Source organism: Sebastes umbrosus, chromosome 7 (assembly GCF_015220745.1).
Source record: "Sebastes umbrosus isolate fSebUmb1 chromosome 7, fSebUmb1.pri, whole genome shotgun sequence".
NCBI classification, from domain to species: Eukaryota; Metazoa; Chordata; class Actinopteri; order Perciformes; family Sebastidae; genus Sebastes; species Sebastes umbrosus.
In genome coordinates, this window is record NC_051275.1 from 12,598,138 (window position 1) to 12,620,230 (window position 22,093).

The following is a 22,093-nucleotide window of genomic DNA, read 5'->3' on the forward strand; positions in this document are numbered from 1 at the left end:
ATATTTGATCAGCGCTGTCTAGTTTGACTGTTTGATTGGCATTTGCAAGTGATTGACAGCTGCCTTCGTTGAACGAACAGCCAATAGGAACGCTCTCTCTGTCTGAAATGACCTGTGATTGGCCAAAGTCTCCCGTCACAGGCTAGATTTTTTAAAGCCTGAAAACAGACCTATCAGGAGGTGCAGAAGTCTAGTTTTGGTTCAGAACACTTGAATTACAATATGCTGAAAGGATATTATGCAATTCTTGCCCAATGTTGCCAAAAACATTCTGCCTACAGCAGGTTTAATGCATAAGGGTGAAAATATGCATAACAAACCTATGCATCTTAGTATGACAAAAGAGAATGTGTGAAATACTGTTTGAAGTTGAAGAAGCTCAATTTTACCATATGTTGTCTATCACAGTCACTAATATGATATTGTTGGTGTGATTGGGGTTACTTTCACTTCCTATTACCATACAGGGATGGGAAAATAGAAAATCAAATCAAATCAAATAGAAACTTGCATGGCTCAAAAGCTTCCTCAGATCCTTAAACTAACAATACCACAATAGAATAAATGTACAATTTTCAAGTAAGTAAAAATATAGAAATACATGCAGTAAAACATAGGCTGCTTAAACATCAAAAGTAGAACGTCTTCATGAAAAAAAGGCTCCTGTCACAGTATCACATTACTGTTACTGCTCTCTGCTGGTGGAAACTTTAGGTATGTTACAGCTCTGGCCCCGCCCCAATCAGTGATGTCACAGCAGGTGACCTCACCTCTGCGGGTGCTGTGGTGTGTTCTGCCACTGACAGCTGAGAGCAATAACACCGGCTGTGACAACTGATTGTGACCAGAAGACATTATGCTTTCAACCCATTCAGATTGTCTATTACATGTCATTTAGTGTTGATTAACCCTCAACAGCATCTCCTTTATGGAGATATTTATCCTAAATCCTAAAAATAATCTTGTCCATTTATAATTTCAAACTATAGTTATGTCTGAAATTACTCCCTCGTTCACTCATTCACTATTCCACACATAATAAACTCCCAGTTGTTTAATCTGGTGCTGAAACAGTCAAATAAGGGATTACTAGATCAGCAGAAAATAAACAAATGTTAGTTCATTCAAAAGGAGTGTCTGTCACTCAAGTGGTTAGCCATTAATTGTAGTTGGTGGTTCAATCTCCTTGGCCACACATTCAACTCTTCTACAAAGGAGGACAGTCTGCAGGACAGATAATAATGCACACAGTGCCCTTTCATAGACTAAGCTACTGGAGTTACTCTGCACTATATTCATTTTTAACAGTCTCTTCTGCACTTTATTCATTTTTTGAATAGTCCTGTATCACAACTGTTACCCTGCACTATATTCAGTTTTAACAGTTTTCTTCATCTCCTTGTATTTTTATATGTGGTATATTTTTATATCTGGTATATTTTTTGTACTGTGTACTTTGCACTAATAACTTTTTTACTGCCTTTTTACTAACATGTCTTGCACTATGCAACTGTGATTCTGGAAACTTGAATTTCCCATATGACCATAAGATAAGATAAGATAAGATATTCCTTTATTAGTCCCGCAGTGGGGAAATTTGCAGTGTACAGCAGCAAAGGGGATAGTGCAAAAAACAAGATGCATCAGCTAACACAGTAAAAAAGAGAGCTAAACAAAGTGTAACAGAATATGAACCATTTAAGTAGAAGGAAGTATAATAAAATAGGAGCAGTATATACAGCATTGACAATAAACAGTGCACAGTGAAAATGAATGAATAAATGAAATTCCACCTGAAAATATCAGGTTATTGTCAGTTTTTTGGTGTGTAAGAGGTCTACTGGGAGCAGTGCTGCCATATGCCCATAGTGCTTACTTTTACTAATAAAAAAAAAAAAAAAAGAAAATACAAGACCCATACATTTAGTTCATGAAACATGTAAATATAGCTCAGGGCTTATTCCTTATATGTGTTTACATGTCAGGGTGGAGGGTGGGGGCCGTGGATTTATTTACCAGACAGTGGGCGGAACAAAAACATTACGTAGCGTCCAGTACGTAATGACGTTGCACTCACGTCCTTGCGTCAACTCAAAATCGAAGTAGATCTCTCTCCAGGCGTAGCTACTCTCTTTTATTTTCTGCATTGCAATAAACATTTTGTACATAAATCCTTTTGAACATGGCTTGTTCGAAACGACGGGAGCTGGACGCTGTAAAGGAATACCCTTAAGGATAAGGAACACCTCGTACGGGATCGTAATCTACGCTTCTGTCCAGCTAAGCTAACGTTATATTGCATCTATTAGCAGAAACTTGCTAGCTAAGAAGCTAACGCTAGCAGCTAGCCTGCCCTAGCGTCGAGCTAGCTATGCTACTAGCACGTTAGCCTAGCTCGCTAACCCAGTGACAACTGACAAAGGTAAACAACAACCCTTTTGAGTCTGTTTATTGGTACATCACAACTCACATAACTTTGTCTGGCTGCCTAGCTCCGACCTGCTGTCGATTAAAAACTGCGTTTCAACGTTAGCACCGTTAGATTGAAGTCACCGTTACGAAACGGAGAGAAAGAGGTGAGCAACAACAGCGTTAACAAGAGAAACACTACTATAATGATCCCCTCATCAGTGAGTAGGCTCACCGAGCTGGTGATGGAGGAGATAGAAGCTTTCTGAAACACTGAATCACTGTGAAACAATTGAGTGTTGAAAATGGTTCACTGTGAAGAAGCATTTGATAGTCACAAATGGTGACACCTGCTGGCCAAGCCTCTTTGTAGAGCATTAGTAGTATGGATGGATTAAAATGTGATAATTAAACAGTCAGCTTAGTCAAGTTAGTTAGTGATTTATTGTTATTTTGTTCAGTGAAAGTTTGATTTACAAAAAAAAAGGGGATCACTTTTAAACAAAAATCTACAGCTAGCTAGTGAGGCAGATTGACAAGAACATCCTTAAAATGTGATAATTAAACAGTCAGCAAGTTAGTTAGTGATTTATTGTTAATGTTATTTTGTTCAGTGAAAGTTTGATTTACAAAAAAAGGGGATCATCACTTTAAACAAAAAGCTACAGCTAGCTAAAAAGCCAGACAGCCACACACAAAAAAACATTACTACTACTAATAATAATAATAATACAATATTTGTGTGTTTAAAATATGGAATTCACCCAGTTATATGTGTAAAATGTGATAGAAAAATATATGGTTAACAAGAGAAACAAACCCCATCCTGATCCCCTCATCAGTGACTAGGCACACCAAGCTGGTGATGGAGGAGATAGAAGCTTTCTGAAACACTGAATCACTGTGAAACAATTGAGTGTTGAAAATGGTTCACTGTGAAGAAGCATTTGATAGTCACAAATGGTGACACCTGCTGGCCAAGCCTCTTTGTAGAGCATTAGTAGTATGGATGGATTAAAATGTGATAATTAAACAGTCAGCTTAGTCAAGTTAGTTAGTGATTTATTGTTATTGCTATTTTGTTCAGTGAAAGTTTGATTTACAAAAAAAGGGGATCATCACTTTAAACAAAAAATCTACAGCTAGCTAAATAGCCAGACAGCCACACACAAAAAAAAAACATTACTACTACTAATAATAATACAATATTTGTGTGTTTAAACTATGGAATGCACCCAGTAATATGTGTAACATATGATAGAAAAACATCTGTGCAATACATGGTTAACAAGAGAAACAAAACACATCCTGAGTCTCTCATCAGTGACTAGGCACACCAAGCTGGTGATGGAGGAGATGGAAGCTTTCTGAAACACTGAATCACTACGAAACAATTGTGTTGAAAATGGTTCACTGTTAAGAAGCATTTGATAGCCACAAATGGTGACACCTGCTGGCCAAGCCTCTTTGTAGTGCATTATTAGTGTGGATGGATTAAAATGTGATAATTAAACAGTCAGCAAGTTAGTTAGTGATTTACTGTTATTGTTGTTTTTGTTTTTGTTCAGTGAAAGTTTGATTTACAAAAAAAGGATCACACCTGCTGGTCAAGCCCTTTGTATTGCATTAATAAAAATAATAATAATAATAAATTGGACTTATATAGCGCCTTTCAGAAACCCAAGGACGCTTTACAAAGGGGGCACACAAAATCATACTAATAAATAACACAGAGGAGAAACTATAGCTAAGTAATTAAAAGAGTGATGTGTAGGAAGAGTCAGCTGAGATCATAGGCCTTGATGAACAGGTGGTGCTTGAGGTGTTTTTTGGAAAATGTCCAGGGATGAAGCATTTCTTATTTCATAGCATTAGTGTGGATGGATTAAATGTGATAATGAAAACAGTCAGCAAGTTGGTTAGTGATTTATTGTTATTGTTATTTTGTTCAGTGAAAATTTGATTTACAAAAAAGGGGATCACTTTTAAACAAAAATCTACAGCTAGCTAAATAGCCAGACAGCCACACGCAAAAAAAAATCATTAATACTACTACTAATAATAAATTATACAAATTGTCAATATTTGTGTGTTTAAAATGTGTCTGGAATGCACCCAGTAAAATGTGTAAAATATAATAGAAAATCATCTGTGCAAAATATATGGTTTTCCTGCACGTCCCCTGACTCCAATCAGAACAGGGAAATAAGTATTTCCTTTTATAATTGTAATATAACTTAAAGTATTTCCTTTTATAATTTTAATATAACTTATTATTTTAATGGAGCTTCCCAGCAAAAAGCATTTCACACGATTGTACCTGTATAACCGGCGTGACAATAAACATCTTGGATCTGGAATCTTGAATACTCAAGTAAAGTACAAGTATCTCAAAATTGTACTTAAGTACAGTACTTGAGTAAATGTACTTAGTTACCTTCCACCACTGAATACATGTTATACTGTTGTGTTTTTTCTAAGCATTCTTTACTGCTCCTGTTGGAATAAAATAATTTTATTATTATTAATTATTAATAATTAATAACTATAATAATTATTTAACTGAAAAGTAGTAATGTGTTTTTGATACATTCACTTTTTTTTGCATTAAATCATAGCGGGATGTTTGCTGAAATTGATTGGATGTGGCACAGCCCTAACCCTAGAAAAATTTCCACCAGCCGCCACTGATAGTGAGGCAGATTGCCAAGAACATCCTGTATTCAAAACCAGCGCGACACCTCTGTGACCTTATGACGCCCCGTTTGGGGGGGGTGGTCAAGTGATTTTTTGGCGTGGTGAAACGAGGAATCTTGCTGTGATACTTCTGTTATGATAGGTCTCTACTGTGTTGAGTAGGCTGCTTGGAGGAGTAACATCACTGGGCCAAGCTAACTCTGGCTTAACAGCTATCTAATGCTAGTCTGCCGGGTGTAATGTTCAATTTAATAATCCTGACAGGGATAATCATAACAAGGCTGCTGACCAGAGCTTCATAGTCAGTTTGTTCTTCAATTAAAATTATAGCTCATAATGTTACATTTGCTACAATCTGCACTGTTGGCAGTTTTTTTGTTTTTGTTCTTTTTAAACAATATTTTTATTGAATTTTACATATAGGCACATATACACATACAGACAGACTAACAATATTAATGATTCAATTATACAATGAAATGTTTAGTCAGAATTTCAAAGAAAGAGAGACATGACATTTCATGTATTTCACATATCTAACAAAGAAAACAAATAAAATAAAAGATAAGACAAAATAAATAAATTGCAATGTTGGCAGGTAGTAATTTTGACATCTAATGTTAGCATACCCTTGCCTGGTTAGTGTTCTACTTTTCTCCACTAGCGGTTAACCAGTGAATTATAATTAGCTGTTGTAAATACAGGGCACCGATGACTGATGTCCTTATGCTTTGAATAGCAGCCTATTTTCATGTTTTGCATTAAGCATTGCTCTCAGCCTTAATGACCTGAGACTCTTATCTGTTGGAAAACATGTTTGTGCACACCTTTTATGAATGACTTGAATGCCTGTATCATTATGATATGACTCAAGCAGCCGTGGGCAAGATTGACAAGAGTCATAAGTGAGTGATAAAGTTTATTTAGTAGAGCTTACCTCAAATAACACCCGTACAGTCACAGTTATAACAGATTTGTTTGGATATTTCTCACATTTTGTTTTGAATTATACATATTGAGTACATTTTGTATAGGAAAGTTCTAAAACTCAAATTTAGATGTCATATTCCTCCTTATGCTTTGCATGTCATAAAAGATTGAAGCAGTGTGTCTGTCTTATATTGGCTGTGTGTGCCATAATTTCTTATTTATATATTATCCTATGTACCTACACTGTAAATTCAGTTTGTCACTCACTGAAGCTGATGATCTATAAGAAAATGATTACTCTTATTTGCTTTTGGGCTGAAAAATATATGTACCCAAACAACACTGTCTTAATATCACAGAAAGAACATATTCCAGTACTTAGTCTGGGATGAATAGATGGACTTAATCTGTCAAAGTACTCATGTTCACTTGTTTATGTATAAAAGTGTGGTTGTGTCGTGGTGAATGCAGTCAAATTAGAGAAGAGAAACAAAATTGGATTGGAAATATACAGAGTAAATATTTGGTTGATTAAGATCTTAAAATTGAAGTTGGGTGAATTGTCATCTATGATTTTTCTCTTTGTCATTTGTTGATTTTAATAGGCCACAGATGATGTGATCCTGAACATGCCAGAGTGAAAAACAAAGCTTTTCCTGTTTGTGTCATTACCAACTACGACTGACGCACTTCAAGCCTCACTTCATAAGACATCTTCCCAGTGATCCACACGGCATCCCTGTCTGCAGTTCCTTCTGCACCTGAACCATGTGAGGGCCCCTCGGTCCAGTCTGAGGGGATCCCAGGACTGTTGTAAATACGACCCCGCTGTGCGGGGTGAGACTGAACCTGTCTGTGTGAGAGAGCAGTCTTTCCAGTACACCCCTCCCCATCCACACATTCCCCGTTCTCCTTACCGAGGAGACACGCCATGATGTTCCGAGACCAGGTAGGTATCCTCACAGATTGGTTCAAGGGCTGGAATGAGTGTGAACAGACGGTGGCACTGTTGTCCCTCCTGAAGAGGGTGTCCCGCACCCAGGCTCGCTTCTTACACATCTGCCTTGAACACTGGCTGGCAGACTGCACAGAGATGCACATCCTAGAAGCTGAGGCCAACAATGCAGGTAGCTGAGAGTTTTTTTTATTATATGAAAGTCTTTTTTTTTATATGTTATTGATTAGCTCTGATTATGAGACACTATATTTTCTTGAAATTGAAGAAGGCCTATATTAAACCAGTAACAAAAGATTAATTGCTGGTGAAATTCTCTGTTTGCCCTTTATCATTAGCAATTGTCAGCCAGTGGCATCAGGAGCCAAAGGAGAAGGTTGTGTCCTTGCTGCTGTCCCACCTGCCTCTGCTGCAGCCGCGCAACAGTGAGGCCAAATGTGAGTACATGAAGCTGCTGCAGAAGGTGTTGAGTCACACTATCGAGAGTAGCCTGTTTGTGGAAGAGAGCAGGCAGCTGCTGTCCTACGCGCTCATCCACCCTGCCACCACACTGGATGACCGCACCTCTCTGGCCATGTGGCTAAACCACCTGGAGGAGCACCTATCCAGTGGCTACGCTCCCCGGGCCCCATCTAGTCCCTACCACCCACGTCAGGGCTCAGATGAGTGGCCCAGCTCTGCTGAGGCGCTGGACCCCGGCCACGCCTGGCACGACCAGCCCCCCTCGTCCGGCACGTCTCCAGCAGGCCAGAACGGACACATGTCTTTCCCAGGCGGGATGTCCTCTCCCATCAACAGCAATAACACAGGTCTTGTTTGTCATTCTTCTCATTTTAAAAATTGGGTGAAAACACAAGGAAATAGTTTGGTCGGGGCTTATGACACCATTGTAGACATCCCCCATAAGCTGCAAACAGTGTGTATTCGCAGCCTTGTCTCCTAAAAATTATGTTCCCATACAATTAAATGGCATTCTCAATTACGTTTGGAAGGAAACTTTTTTCGTCGCGGACTACGTTTGTCCTTGACGTATCACAAATACCTTTATAAGTCTGTGGACGGCCGCAGCGAGTGACGTAGTACAATGAGCGATGCGCAGAGCAGGTGACGTAGTATATTGAGCAACCATGGATGAAAATACGTTGAATAAAAACGTTATTGAATAATAACGGGTATAACAAGTAAGAAAGTCCACTACTGGCGGGCGGGAGGGGAAGTAGATGGGTCCAACAAACACCAGACGTTCCCCCCAGGAGACCGGTGTTTGTGTCACGTGTGAAACGTAGTTATTTCTTGCATTTTAGTTTTGTTTTTAAGTCATTTTAAGCCAAACCATGATGTTTTTTCACTAAGCCTAACCCAGGTTTGTTGCTTAAACCTACCTAAGTAGTTTTGTTGCATTTTTGTTTTGTTTTGTTTCCATTTACAACGTTAATCACATGTTTAAAACTGTTTAAAACTGTTTAAAACGGTGAGCCCAGTCCGGGAGAAAATAGGCTTCCCTCAAAACGTATTTAGGTTATGCAGTTTAGTTGTATGGGAACATCATTTTGTGGGATACAGGGTATGCATTTTGTTAAAGGTCTTCGAGTGTTAACATTTCATTAATTTCTTTCATACGAATTCCTAAGAACTTCTGTTGTTTCTCATATATTGTTTGTTTCCCTTTCCAGGTCTTGGAGGGCAGATGCAGCCCAGCCCATTGAAGAAGTCCATGTCCGTTATTCCTTCCGGTCCCCAGGCTTGTGGCTCTGAGTGGGTTAGTCAGGATGACATCGGGGGCCGGCAGAACTTCATTCTAACAGACCACGCACCCCTTTCACCCCAGAGCAGCGTAGCCTCCTCAGGCAGCGAGCAGACAGAAGAACAAGGCTCTGCTCGCAACACCTTCCAGGAGGATGGCAGTGGCATGAAAGGTCAGAGGGCTCTCACGGTATTTTGCTCTGGTAAAAGCCGCACACCGCCAACAGCTGTGGTGATATAAGCCTAAATGTAACATTACTTTTTGTTTGTCCCTTGGTGTGTATTTTTTCTAGATGTTCCCGCATGGTTGAAGAGCCTCCGCCTTCATAAATATGCATCACTTTTCTCCCAGATGACCTATGAGGAGATGATGATTCTCACAGAGCACCACCTGGAGTCGCAGGTTTTTAAGCCTCCCTTTTATACACACCGGGGCTGGGCTTTGATTACTCCGCCCTCCTTATCAATTGTGAGTGTAACTGTCCTCAAACCTGATGATACATCAACACTCAATGAGGCATGAAATTAAGCGACGCACCCTACAGTTATATCGAGCCAGTCACACATATAAATGGTGCGATTTTGCCTCTGCCCCTTGGCTTTTAATGAAACAAATGGTGATTAGGTTTGTTATTTAGTAACTGTATAAATTGTACAGTGTTCCAACAACAAAATGACTCGCCTGCTTCTCACAGCATCTTGTTACTTTCTTTCTCTCTCCCTTTTTAGAATGTGACTAAAGGAGCACGGCATAAGATCGCCTTGAGTATCCAGAAACTGCGAGAGAGGCAGAGTGTGCTCAAGTCTTTAGAAAAGGTAATTCAAATGGGATGCTGTTGTTCTTCTCATGCGGAAGAATTTTCGCCTGTACTGGTCAAAAATGCACTTGAGTATGTATTCATTGATGACCATGTTACACTTGATTTAGTTCCATTGAGAAATTCCCATTCTGCTTGTTGGAATAGAAAATGTTGGCTGTCCCTAAGGCTTAAATCCAGATCTACAGCTTGGATATCTTCCTGTCTGCTCACGAAATCACACTTAAACCCTCTGAATAGCTCGTTCAACATGTGACACTGATGCTGTCATCTCTTGGCAGGATATTTTGGAAGGGGGAAACCTGCGTAACGCCCTCCAAGAGCTGCAACAGATCATCATCACACCCATCAAGGCCTACAGCCCACCCAGTGCAGCACAGACGCTCCTGGAGACAGCCACCGCCCCGGACGCAGCCACCTCCCCTTCAGAAGCCACAAAAACAGGAGCAGACAAAGAGCCGGCCTCAGAGGGCTTCCAGTCCCACAACCCACCTCCCTGCGATGGAGACTCCTCGGCCACACCCATCTCAGACGGCGACATTGCAGGACAGTTCACCCGCGTCATGGGTAAAGGTAAGAGTAAGATGCTTTTCCCAAATTGAAGTTGATCACAAGTAGATTGTAGACTACAGAGGTAGGTAGGTGATTTGTCCTTATAGGAAGGGCTCTTAAAACTTTAACACACATGAGAAACAATCAACAGCATAACAAAAAACTGTTATAACGTGATTAAGGCATTTTATGTCCATGTCAGCATTTAACATCAAACACATAGCACTTCCTATAAGGTCCCGCTCCCAGATCTCAGATAATGTGGGCATTCATACCTCAGGAGGGGAGCCAATTGAACCCACAAGTACTGGGTATTTGGATGGATGACAGGCTCTCTTTTAGAGTGCGTATTGAGAACCTAGTGAAAAAACTGATGGTTAGGCCGGGTTTTTTATTATCGAAATAAGGCCTGCCTTGATTTAACCGTTAGGACACTTGTGCAGGCTACGTTCTTAGTGTTTTAGACTATGGGGACATTATTTACATGCATGCTGCTTCCTCTACGCTTTATATCCAACTCATTGTCCCATACATATCCCTGTGTTCTTTATGATTTGGTCTCCCGGCCTTCATTAAGCCTAAGGAGACAGCAGCATTGGTATATTTTTATTTACAGAGCCATACTGGATAAACTCCCTTCATATCCGTGTAATCTCCTATCACTCACCAACAGCTATGATTTCCACTCCACTAAATGGCGTCTCTACCAGATACCCAGGATTTGCTCAGAACTTGGTAGAGCAGCTTTCTCATATTTTGCGGCCCGGTCATGGAATAACCTTCAGAACACACTACGGCTTCATGATTTTATCTCCCAGGGAGAGTTGAAACTTCTGATAAAAAACTGTGTAACTGAAGAGTGCAATTGCTATTCCTAAACTGGATTTTGTATTATGCATCTGTTGTCCCTTGTCTGTTTGTAAAATGTGCTATATTTGATTGCCCATGTCTGTCTTTGACGGCTTTATTTTGTAATTTTTGTTACATTGCAATGATGTGCTATTTTGCCCAGTTCACCCTCGAAAAAGAGATTTTAATCTCAAGGGACTTCCTGTTTAAATAAAGGTTAAATCAAATAAATAAATACGTAATTTATTATCCGTAACCACCTACCCTTATATGCACAGATATCCCTTAGATCCAAGTTTATTTAAGGGACTTGAATCTATAAACCCTGACTTCTGTTTCTTTCAGTGTGCACCCAGCTGCTGGTGTCAAGGCCAGATGAGGAGAATATCAGCTGTTACCTTCAGCTCATTGAGAAGTGTCTGACACACGAGGTGAGAACCCGAAGATTACGTTTTTTTATCATCATTTCATCATCTTCGTCATTTTGTATGCATGATTGTTGTAAATGCACATAATGGTAGTTTTACAGCACAATAAATAATACCTCAGATCTTGTGATCATCTATTTTTTTCTCTTGAAATGAAGAATTCAACTTTTAAAAATCACAAATTCCAGAAGTGTCTGTTAATGCTCTTTGAAAGTATGATTCCTTTTATTCTTCTGCTGTCTCTCTCTTTGTGTCAGGCTTTCACAGAAACTCACAAGAAAAGGCTGGTCTCCTGGAAGCAGCAGGTCCTCAAACTGCTCCGCCTGTTCCCTCGGAAAGCTATGCTGGACATGCCTGTGTACCGACAGAAAGGGTGAGACTCTGCTCGCCCTCTTTACCTTTGATCTCCCTCTTCAGTAGTGGGAGATGTCAGACCAGCTGAACGTTACATTCTCCCTGCTCTCATCCCTACTGTCCAATTTCTGCTTTGATTCTCTTTCCCTTTCTCTTTCACTCGCTCTTCCTCATTGAATTAATAACTACCATTTCATATGAAGTAGCGTCAGTTAAACACAGTTCTCTTAACTCTCATCTGATGTGTGTTCCTTTTTGTTTGTTGTTTTTTTTTTTACTCCAGCTGGACCTATGGGTCCAACTCCCTCCCCACAGCAGGCTCTGTGAGTGGAGTTGTAGGGCGGCGGGGAACAAGGCAGTTCCAGATGACTCCTCGTGGACTCACAACCGGACGCATCGGCCTTCTGAGTCCCGGCGGGATCGGGGGAGCATCTCCACGCCACACACTCACTAATCCTGCGCTGGCAGGCCAGGGTAGACAAGTCAGTATACCTGTCAATGGACGAGCATTTTAACACCAGTTTGTGACAAAACAGATCATATTATATCAATCATGTCATGTTTTTTCTTTTGTTTGGTGATTTTTTTTGAAGTTGAAGGAAAACGTTTTGTGCTAAAAGCGGACTACACAGTTTAAAGGGAGAGTTCAGGTGTTTTGAAGTGGGGTTGTATGAGGTACTTATCCGTAGTCAGTGTATTACCTACAGTAGATGACAGTCGGCACGCCCCCAGTTTGGAGAAACAGACAGGAGTACCAGCACAGGAGCAAAGCAATGTACTGCTGTGGACGGGGCTGGCAGCAAAACGTTTTTTAGCCACCTAAAAGAAAGGCTCACCTAAAAATATCTATATCAGTTTAAGTGTTCTCTATATTTAGAATATCTTCCGACGGGAAACTGAACTGAAAGTGAAACTTATCTATAGTGTTTTTGTCAACAGAGTCTGGCTGCTTTGAAGAGAGCATAGACAAGTTTCACTTTCAGTTCAGTTCCCCATCGGAAAGGGCTGTCTCACGGCAAGATAAAGCGGTGAACATATTCTAAATATAGCGTATACTTAAATGGTTATTGATTTTCTTTTAGGTGAGCCTCTATTTTAGGTGACTAAAATATGTTTTGTTGGCGGCCCCGTCCACAGCAGTACATTGCTTTGCTCCCGTGCCAGTACTGCTGTCTGTTTCTCCAAACTGGGTGCCTATCTACTGTAGGTAATAGACTGACTATGGATAAGCACCTCATATAACCCCATTTCAAAACACAAACCATCCCTTTAAAGTAGTAATCTGACTTCATGTTTTGTGACTCAAGAATTTTCAGCACAAGTTTTTCTTGTCTGAAGGTATTGACCCGTATGATGATATGCCCAAGGAGTCATAATAGGCCTTGGTAAACATTGGTTCTGAAAGGAAAACAAGGGAAAAAACAGGAGATTTTGGCAGTCTAATCAGTACACACGAGACATTACAAGGGGTTAGGGATCACATTTTGATATGAATTGATTTATTATCATAGCTTGAAGGGCTTCTGTCTAATGACTTGGGTGAAAGATGAGCAAAGCATGTCAACCTCCCAGGATGAGTGGCATTTGCGTAATGAGAACTTGTGTTTTCCTCTATAGAACCTGTGGTTTGCCAACCCCGGGGGCAGTAACAGCATGCCAAGTCAGAGTCGCAGCTCTGTGCAGCGGACCCACTCACTCCCTGTCCACACTTCCCCACAAACCATGCTCATGTTCCAGCAGCAAGGTATCGTATGAGGTCAAGCCTCTTTTATTCTTCATGAACATGGATGTGTGCACTCACCCACACTCTATCCTTATTTATATTTTATTATTGTATTATTTGCCTAAACTTAACTACAACAGTCAGTCTTATCACCCTTATGGCCTCTACACACCGGGGGCGTGGTGAATATATTACACAAATAAATTCCGGCAGCGATGCAAATTTGCGACAGTTGCAACACTTTTTCAATAAAAGATTCGAATAAAAGATTTGCTCAGGCAGAAGACCGATTACTGAGATCCTATTGACCCAGAGCATCTGCCAGTCTGTCTTAAGTAAATTGTTGTATAGCCTAAGCTGCCGTAAGCTATTTTATTGAGTTTCGTTTTAGTGAAATGCTGAGTGAATTTTCCTCTGGTAAACAGTTACACAGTGTATATGTCTAAAGCTTTTATTGTGAAAGATAAGAACGGAAGGAGTGGATCTGGTATGCGCTGCCTTTGTTAAGGTTCAAAGGAATAATGAAGTTTGCCGTTTTGGTTCAGACACCGAAGCTTCCGTGTTGTTGTACACTTTTGTGTATGTTTTGAATATGTCTGTCCCGCATGATGTGATTGGTTGATGCCTTCATTCACGGTGAGAAAGCTCGGAAAAATCAACCTTGTCAACCTTTTTCACTTTTTTGCTGCGTTATATTCACGCTCTGTGTGCGCACGCATGACAAAAACAACAGTTTGAAAAAATATATTGGCGTGCGAATTAATTGCATGAAAAAGTGCCCCCAGTGTATAAAGACCTTTAGGCTGCATTCACACCCAATCAGGCGACCTCCTGCGTAGTGTGTTTAACCTGCAACGGTGAGGACGCAGGGGGTGCCGGAAAAGTAAAACACATTTTTTTCATATAAACTGGAATTGATTCATGGAATAGAAGTTATTTGGGAATGGCAGATTTGACTCTGCTGGTGAGTTTTGCCAGCAACACAAGCTTTTAGAAAACAACTTTTTCAAAAAGGCCATTTCATCAGATGCCAAACCAGAGAGCTGCTCTCCCTTTGTGCCAAGGACAACATGACAAGACAGCTTAGCGGCATGTTGCAGTAAACAATCTGTCACCTCGTACAATATACATAACTTTTTGGATGCCGTGTCTCGTGTGCCAGATGCCACACACGAGGATTGTAGATTCATCTGTGCTGTCATTTTTTCAGCAGAGTCAACATAGGATGTTTCCATAACAGAGCATCCTGTGTGAAAACAAAAAAATTCCTAACTTAAAGAGGCTGTATGAACCCACCAGTGTTGCACTTTCCATGTCTACAGCTAGGAGCTCTAGCTACTTCATACTATTGTACAGGACTGCCTCTAATAGGATGCCTAGCACCGACACAACATGCCATGTACACCATACATCTAGCTGTTTGTTTTTGTTTTAAGATAATGTTTTTTTGCATTTTTACCTTTACTGGATAGGGGGGTATAAAAGCATACCGGAAACAAGGGGAGAGAGGAGGTTATGACATGTAACACAGGTCCTCCGGAATTGAACAGGGGTGTTGCGGCTACGTGGCATGCACCTCAACCATTCAGCCATCAGGACGCCCCTCGCAGTTTGTTTTAACTTAAATAATCCCCACAATAACAGAATGCTTTGCTGCCTTTCTGGCTTTTAATTTATACCTTGAAGTGCACACACAAATGGGTTGTTAAAATAGATCTTTAAGAAGTATCTCATAGTGATATGGATTCTAATAAATCCATCATAGACCTTTACTACAAATGACCCTATAAAACCTCATTATAGAGATAAGGATTACAGAACTATCTTTACTGTAACAGATCATAGTAAACCAAGGAATGGAATATGCAATACTGTACATGTATAGAGAGCACATATAAGTATACAAATAATTGGCAAGATACTGGAAGAAGTTCACTTAGATGATACTCCAGTAACTTCCTCCTTTCCTATACTATTAAAAGATGTGTTCCTCAATAAAGAGACAAAACAAAATATTACAACAGAGTGAAACACTGTGTTCTTCTGGGTACTCGAAATGATCCAATTTAAACCTGTCTAGGCATAACTCATGACTGCGCAGTCTTGCAGCGGAGTTTAAAGATCCGTCAAGGGCCAAACTTGACACCCAAATGGTCATCGCTGGCCCGTGTGCTGAGGTTTCACTTTCAAGCTCACTCACACTCCGTCCCTCCTCAGACCAGTGTTATATATCATGTCTGCATCCACTTGAGACAGAAGGCAGTTTACACCTGACCTCAGTATACTTCTCAAGTGTGTCTTGAGTGACCGCTGGTGATCACATTTTGAGTTGTCAGCAAGTGAAACGTAAGCCGCGACTCATGCTAAACACAAACCACACTCTTGACTTTAGCCATATACTGTATCTATGGTACCTGACCTCAGTGAAAAGAGTCTCAGAATCAGGTTGTTCATTGGTTAATGGCGTGTTTCAGCAGTCATATTTGTGTATCCGGCAAAGGAAATGTGTGAATAGTGCATTAAGGCATTTAGCACTATAGCACTTTTTTGATGTGAGGAAAATATAGTGAGTAATGAAGTGTCATAGATGTGCTGGAGGGCTGTAAATAGTTTGGTTTCAGCACAAAGTTACCAAAAGCAATGTCATTTAACACAAAGAAATGTATTTTATTAAAATAATTTTAAGAATTACATTTCCCCCTGTGAGGCCTACATGCTTGAAAGGATTTGTTTGTAGTTGTGACTGTAACTTTTACCAGTAACATTATTGAAGCTGCCGATACCGATGCATGTACACGCGCTTTACAACAGATTCCATTACAACAAGCAACACAAGTGACCAGATGATGAAACTCTTTCGAACTAATTCCACATCACCCATTTTATTTAATTCAAAATGAAGGTAAACCTACCCTAAAGGTCCATTATAATGATCGACTGTATTGTCAAACTGTGTGTGCGCACAATTATTGTCAGTTTGCCTGGTCAAAAAGGAATAAGGAAGTAACTGCGAAATATAATAGACATTAACAACAGATCAGAGAATTTTTACTATTTTTTTCTTCTAACATAATTACTCAAACCGATTAATCGATTACCAAATAGTTGGTGATTAATTTAATAGTTGACAACTAATCGATTAATCGTTGCAGCTCTACACGTAAACTGTTTTTCCCCCTTAAACCAAATAAAACATACTCATGTCCTGATAATAGAAACTGTTCTTTTACAAGTAAAATTAGCAAATTCATCCTCTTCAGACATTCTCTATTTAGAGAAAAATAGAAATCTGCTTTTGTAAATTTAGAGTGTGAAATAAATTGACTGAGTCCTGACAGTAATATAAACCTCAATCTTCCTGTGGACTGAGACTGTTTTTACTTGTTCCCTCCAGAATGCCAAGTTCCAGGTGCTGACCTGGAGATCAACCCCACGCTGGAGTCACTGTGCCTCAGTATGACAGAGCATGCCTTAGGGGGTAAGTGTCCTCAGCAGCCCCGTACTAAATAGGCCACTGGCTGGCAAAGCTCACACTAAACTCCCAGCTAGACAACAACACCTTTTTATGTGTTATAATGAGGCCGTGAGAGAGGAAGGATTCAATGAACATCAGGGAAATACATATTAATTTGTTCACACACAACTTCTCCTATGCAAACAGAGATGAAAAAAGTCAGTTGACTTTTATAATTCATATTTAATCCGTTATATTTGTGTATTAATTTTTAATAACATCTAAATTATACAATGTCATTAGTCAAGTCACAGTCAGGGTCCTCTTGCAGAGAGAGAAACGCACAGACTTACCTCTGTGCATCATATGGTGTACTTAAATGACAAAGTTTGCATCCGTGTCAAACACATCCTGAGTATTATGTGACTGAAATGTATCCCTGTTGCATGAATCTTTTTGTGAGTTAGATGAAATTTAGGGCATTTAAACTATTTTCCTTCCTTTCTCAGAGACAGATAAGAATACTGATATATTTGTTTACAGTCTGAAAGTATGTTTAACACTGAGATTAGCCTAGTTTGGCTTACTTTCTGATGTTTAAGATCAAATAGTAGGGACATACACACTGGAAACTAAATGAGATTTTATAATTTCAATGTTTCACTATTACTATACTAGTACTATTTTATTATTGACATAAAAATTACATCAAACACCCTTTTGTTTACATACACAGCTAGCGATGTTCCGATACCATTTTTTCCTTCCCGATACCGATTCCGATAACATGAACTTACGGTAACTGTATAATGACTATCGTTACACTCTCCACTAGCACTTCACTGTTGTTGTTTGCTATTATCATGTGACGAACTACATTCAATCAGCTCTTCTTCGCTGCTCTAAAGCAGTAGTTACCAGTGGCAGCCATGAGCCACAGCACAGTGAAGGCTACTGTTTTTGGAGCGGCGAAGAAGAATTTCCGGTTAACAAGTCAATTTTTTTCTGGGTTCATAAATTATGGTATCGGATCGGTGAATAGACTAGTGTACTTGCCAATACCCAGTACTGTTTTTCCTAATTTTCAGGCTCATTTCCAATACTGGTATTGGAACAAGTCCATACACCTATGGCAGATGAACAAATGCATATTTTGGAGACAGTAGGCCCAAAGTAATTGGGAGGATTATTGTATATACTTTCATTCAGCAGTGAGGTGTATTTTCCCAACGTGTGGAAGGAGCTGCTATTTATCCAAAAACATATCTAATAAATATAAGATATGCCATGTTCAATAGCTGACATACCATAAAAATGTATGTAATATATGTGAGAAATTCATGGACACATAAAAAGCATCATAACTTGTTCTGCCCCTGGGAGAAAAGGGAGTACTCCAACAGTGAACCCCCTTTGAGGATGAAATGTGAATGCTGCAGTATATTTTACGATGGTAAATGTCTTGAAACACATTAATTTCCAATCTCCTCCTCAGATGGAACAGACCGGACATCGACAATATGAAAAGAAGAAAGGAAAAAAATACACTTCAGTTGAGAGGCCTGTTCAGTTTCCTCATCACCCAGCACAAAGATATACGTATGCTTAAGAATACCAGGCAAAGCAGTCACTACAAAAATGACAAAAAAACTGTGTATATGTTCTCTAATATTTTTGTACTTTATTATATACAACTAAGTTTATTAAAAATGGAATACAGATGATTATTATATTGCAGGACAGAGGAAAAAACAAAAAAAACAAACTGCTCCATGTCACCTGCGGGACTGTGACATGATGTGCAGAGGCTCAGTTTGCCGTGGTCTGAGAGAAAAACGGTGGATTGGTGCTGTCTTAAAGGGGCTCTGCCCTACGAGTTACTCTTCTTTTCCTCCTGCCTTGGAAGCAAGGCTTCTTTCCAGAACACACTGACAGCCACAGCCCCTGCACCACATAATGTTAAGATTGAGAAAAAGTCCAGCCAGAAGTAAGGCACTTTTATCAAATGATCTCTGTTGATATTAGCCACTAAACTGTAATTCGGCCCTACGATATACACTCACCGAGGTTCCACTTGTAGACAGGTATTGATACACGGATACCAATACACTTCCTAGCCACCTTTATTGTTCTATAACCAGTGCTAGTGAGGGCTTGTGTTATTGAAACTTAGACAGCTTTCCTTGGTTCTTTTTATCCTCTCTAGAGGAAATGTTTTTGTGGCAAAGGCAGAACCAAAAGGATTGAGGAAAAGCTAGTAACTCAACCCTTTGTCTTGGTTGTTTTCCCTGCACACAGAGTCAAAGCAGAAGTGACTGTCCTCCTCTAAACGTCTACAAAGCCAAAGAGAAGGGTCGTGCGATTGTTAATTTGAGAAGGATATTTGTAGTGAAATGCAACAGAATGGTATAATTTTTTTTTTTTCAAAAAAGAACAGCAGTCCGAATAATTTATGCCAGCTGCAATTTGTCTCTGTTATTTTATGCCCTACTACATAAATGATGATGAATCTCATTTTGTGCCGAGGAATCCCCAGAGGGGTGAATAAGGGCCGGTGAGGTTCGTACAGCGCGAGAGCTGATGTGATATTGAATTGATAAAAGCGAGGAGGGTAGAGTGTTTTCAATTTACACTCTAATGCCGGGTGAGCAAACTAAATGAAACCCATCTCAACCCTCTGGCCTCCTTATGATTGGCTCTGCTAAAAATGAAGCTTGATCTTGTAATAAATGCTCTGGAGCGCGGCGCCTCGCCCTCGCGGTGCCCTCTTTTCCTCAAACGGCCAACGTGACGATTTGATGAATCATACTTCTTCAAGGTGCTTGACAGTGTCCATATTTTCTGTTTGTGTCTCAAAATGTGTTTCAGTCTCAGAACCCCCAACATTATCATGTGGTATCAGTGTTGAATCGAAAAAACTTGTCTTATACGGCCTCTGTCTTTGAATGTGGCAGAGCGGAGGTGCATGTATGTGTAATATGGTCTTAACTTTTGGATCACTCTTGGTTGCATCATAAGGCAGGGATAACCATTCACATTTTATTTCAGCAGAGCCATAGGAGGTCTGTCTAGTAAAGATGGTTATTTACAGATATCTTTTCCAATTGTATTTTTTACTCTCCCTTGATATTGATAACTTATGCTTATTTTCTATAATCGCATGTTTTGCCACACTAATACAGCACTGTTGTAGATAGAGGACATGGTGGTCGATGGTGCCCCGGAGTCGCCAACAGCTAGAGAGCAGAAATCTTGCAACTAACGTTGTATGTTTATACCGCCTAAATGTCACTGTTTACATCTCTCTGGGATAATGCCCCAATTCATGTTATGTGATGTCATGAATACTCCATTGTCTCACTATGTAACGCATTAAAGAACTGACGCCTTCTCGCACATGAGCTGGCTGGGTAGAGACTTAAAGCAAAAAGCCTTCTACCCCCATAATCCATGGACTCCGTATGAGTAGGTTTTTTTCAAAGTGATACCTGTATGAGGCATGTAACGCCTGCTTTTTCTGGTCATGCGGTGATGAGAGAGAATAGCTTTTCCTGGCCTTGTGATTGAACTGTTAGCTGTCATGTCCTGATAAAACTGTTCATGTGGTGCCTGAAATGCACAGCTCCAGCATCCTCAATATGTTTGATTTGATGGTCTTGAGTAGTATTCTAGTCATGGATTTCTTCAGAGCAGGCTCTTGGATAGATCTGACTTACTAAAAAAAAAGCATCACACTCACGCCCAAGTGAGTTAACAACGCTGACAACTTTAAGACTCGGCTATCTTATTTTTAACTCTTCACTATACTGTATATCAAGTGTGTTATGTTACAAATGGCTCAGATTATCCTTTTCATAGCCTCTGTAGCTTTGGACAGCCTACATATTAGTGCAGATAGACAGAGTGGTACAGTGCAGCAGATTTTTTGCAAGTGTCCTGTGCTTAATGAAGACGCAGCAGGGGGATGGCGATGCTTTTCTGAGCCACAAATGATGTGATTATGAGTAAACAGAACACTAATAACAGGCCAAGGAATATGTTTACTCCATGTTTACATTCCAGTGATGCATGAAATGAGTTGAGGGGGAAATGCACTTCACAAGTTCAGCCTGGTGTATTTTTCACATACCAAGCATCCACTAGGAGGTACAGAGCCTGTGTCATATGGAGACGTCTACCAAGTGGTCCCCAAGATCATGTTATAAATGTCCCTGCCAGGCTTTAATTGTTGAATTAATGCTGCCAGCTGTAGGCTATACATTGCATATATTTGTCTTGTACAATTTATATTTAATTCTGATGACTTCCCCCAGACATTTTTCTAATATTTTATGAACCCTTTTTGCATCCCGTGCTTAACTCTACTTTTTTACTGTCACTCATAATGTGTGAATGGTCCTGAAGTTGCAGCATCCGTCGGATCATTGACAGTCGAAATAAAGAGGTTCAGTTCTTTTTGCAACTTCACTTGTGGTTTGTTTTTATCTATTTTACTTTGTTAGACATTGGACACGCCTTGTAGCAGCTGAAATAGTCCACTGTCAGCTATTTTTAGCTATCATTTGTTGTGTTAACAGACGCCCTTTCTGTTCCTGACGTTCCTGAAATACTTGCATTGCATTTACCTCCGACATACTATACTATGACTTTTATTTTTTTTGACATACTATACTATGACTTTTCTTTTTTTTGACATACTATACTATGACTTTTTTTTTCTTTTTTTTGACATACTATACTATAACTTATTTGATTTGTTCGACATATTATACTATGACTTTTTTTTTGACATACTATACTATGACTTTTTTTTTTGACATACCGTACTGTCTTTTTTTTGACAAACTATACTATGACTTTTTCTTTTCTTTTTTTGACATACCGTACTGTCTTTTTTTCGACATACTATACTATGACTTATTTTATTTGTTCGACATACTATACTACATACCATACTTTGACTTTTATTTGACATACAAAACTATGACTGTTTTTTAATTTGTTGGACATACTATACTATGACTTTTATTAAATTTTTTCGACATACTATGACTTTAAATTTTTTCCGACATAGTATTCAACGTACTATACTATGACTTTTTTTGTTTTTCTGAAATACTATCCTATGACTTTTTTTTATTTTTCTGACATACTATACTATGATTTTTTTTTTTAAATTTT

The 22,093-nt window shown here is 39.5% G+C and overlaps 1 protein-coding gene across 2 annotated transcripts; it reads left to right on the forward strand.

The window, feature by feature from the left end:
• Window positions 1–2,062: 2,062 nt before the first annotated feature.
• On the forward strand, window positions 2,063–21,379 carry LOC119491361 (protein Smaug homolog 2). 2 transcript variants are annotated; one of them, XM_037775290.1, is made up of 13 exons: window positions 2,063–2,422; window positions 6,642–7,163; window positions 7,330–7,800; window positions 8,665–8,907; window positions 9,028–9,203; window positions 9,464–9,550; window positions 9,834–10,125; window positions 11,299–11,384; window positions 11,639–11,754; window positions 12,019–12,217; window positions 13,353–13,479; window positions 16,853–16,936; window positions 18,408–21,379. In XM_037775290.1, exons 2-13 carry the CDS (start codon window positions 6,968–6,970, stop codon window positions 18,434–18,436), a joined length of 2,106 nt encoding a protein of 701 aa, XP_037631218.1. In that variant the 5' UTR covers window positions 2,063–2,422; window positions 6,642–6,967; the 3' UTR covers window positions 18,437–21,379. The 2 variants fall into 2 exon arrangements, with proteins under 2 accessions (XP_037631218.1, XP_037631219.1); XM_037775291.1 differs by having other exon boundaries at window positions 2,065–2,422; window positions 9,028–9,137.
• The last annotated feature ends 714 nt before the right edge of the window (window positions 21,380–22,093 follow it).

What these genes read in the sequence shown, in the direction of transcription:
- LOC119491361 (XM_037775290.1), top strand. Translation starts at nt 6,968, where the DNA reads ATGATGTTCCGAGACCAGGTAGGTATCCTCACAGATTGGTTCAAGGGC. An exon ending in AGCTGAGGCCAACAATGCAG is followed by an intron (nt 7,164 to 7,329) that starts GTAGCTGAGAGT and finishes CTTTATCATTAG; the next exon opens with CAATTGTCAGCCAGTGGCAT. An exon ending in CCTGTGTACCGACAGAAAGG is followed by an intron (nt 11,755 to 12,018) that starts GTGAGACTCTGC and finishes TTTTTACTCCAG; the next exon opens with CTGGACCTATGGGTCCAACT.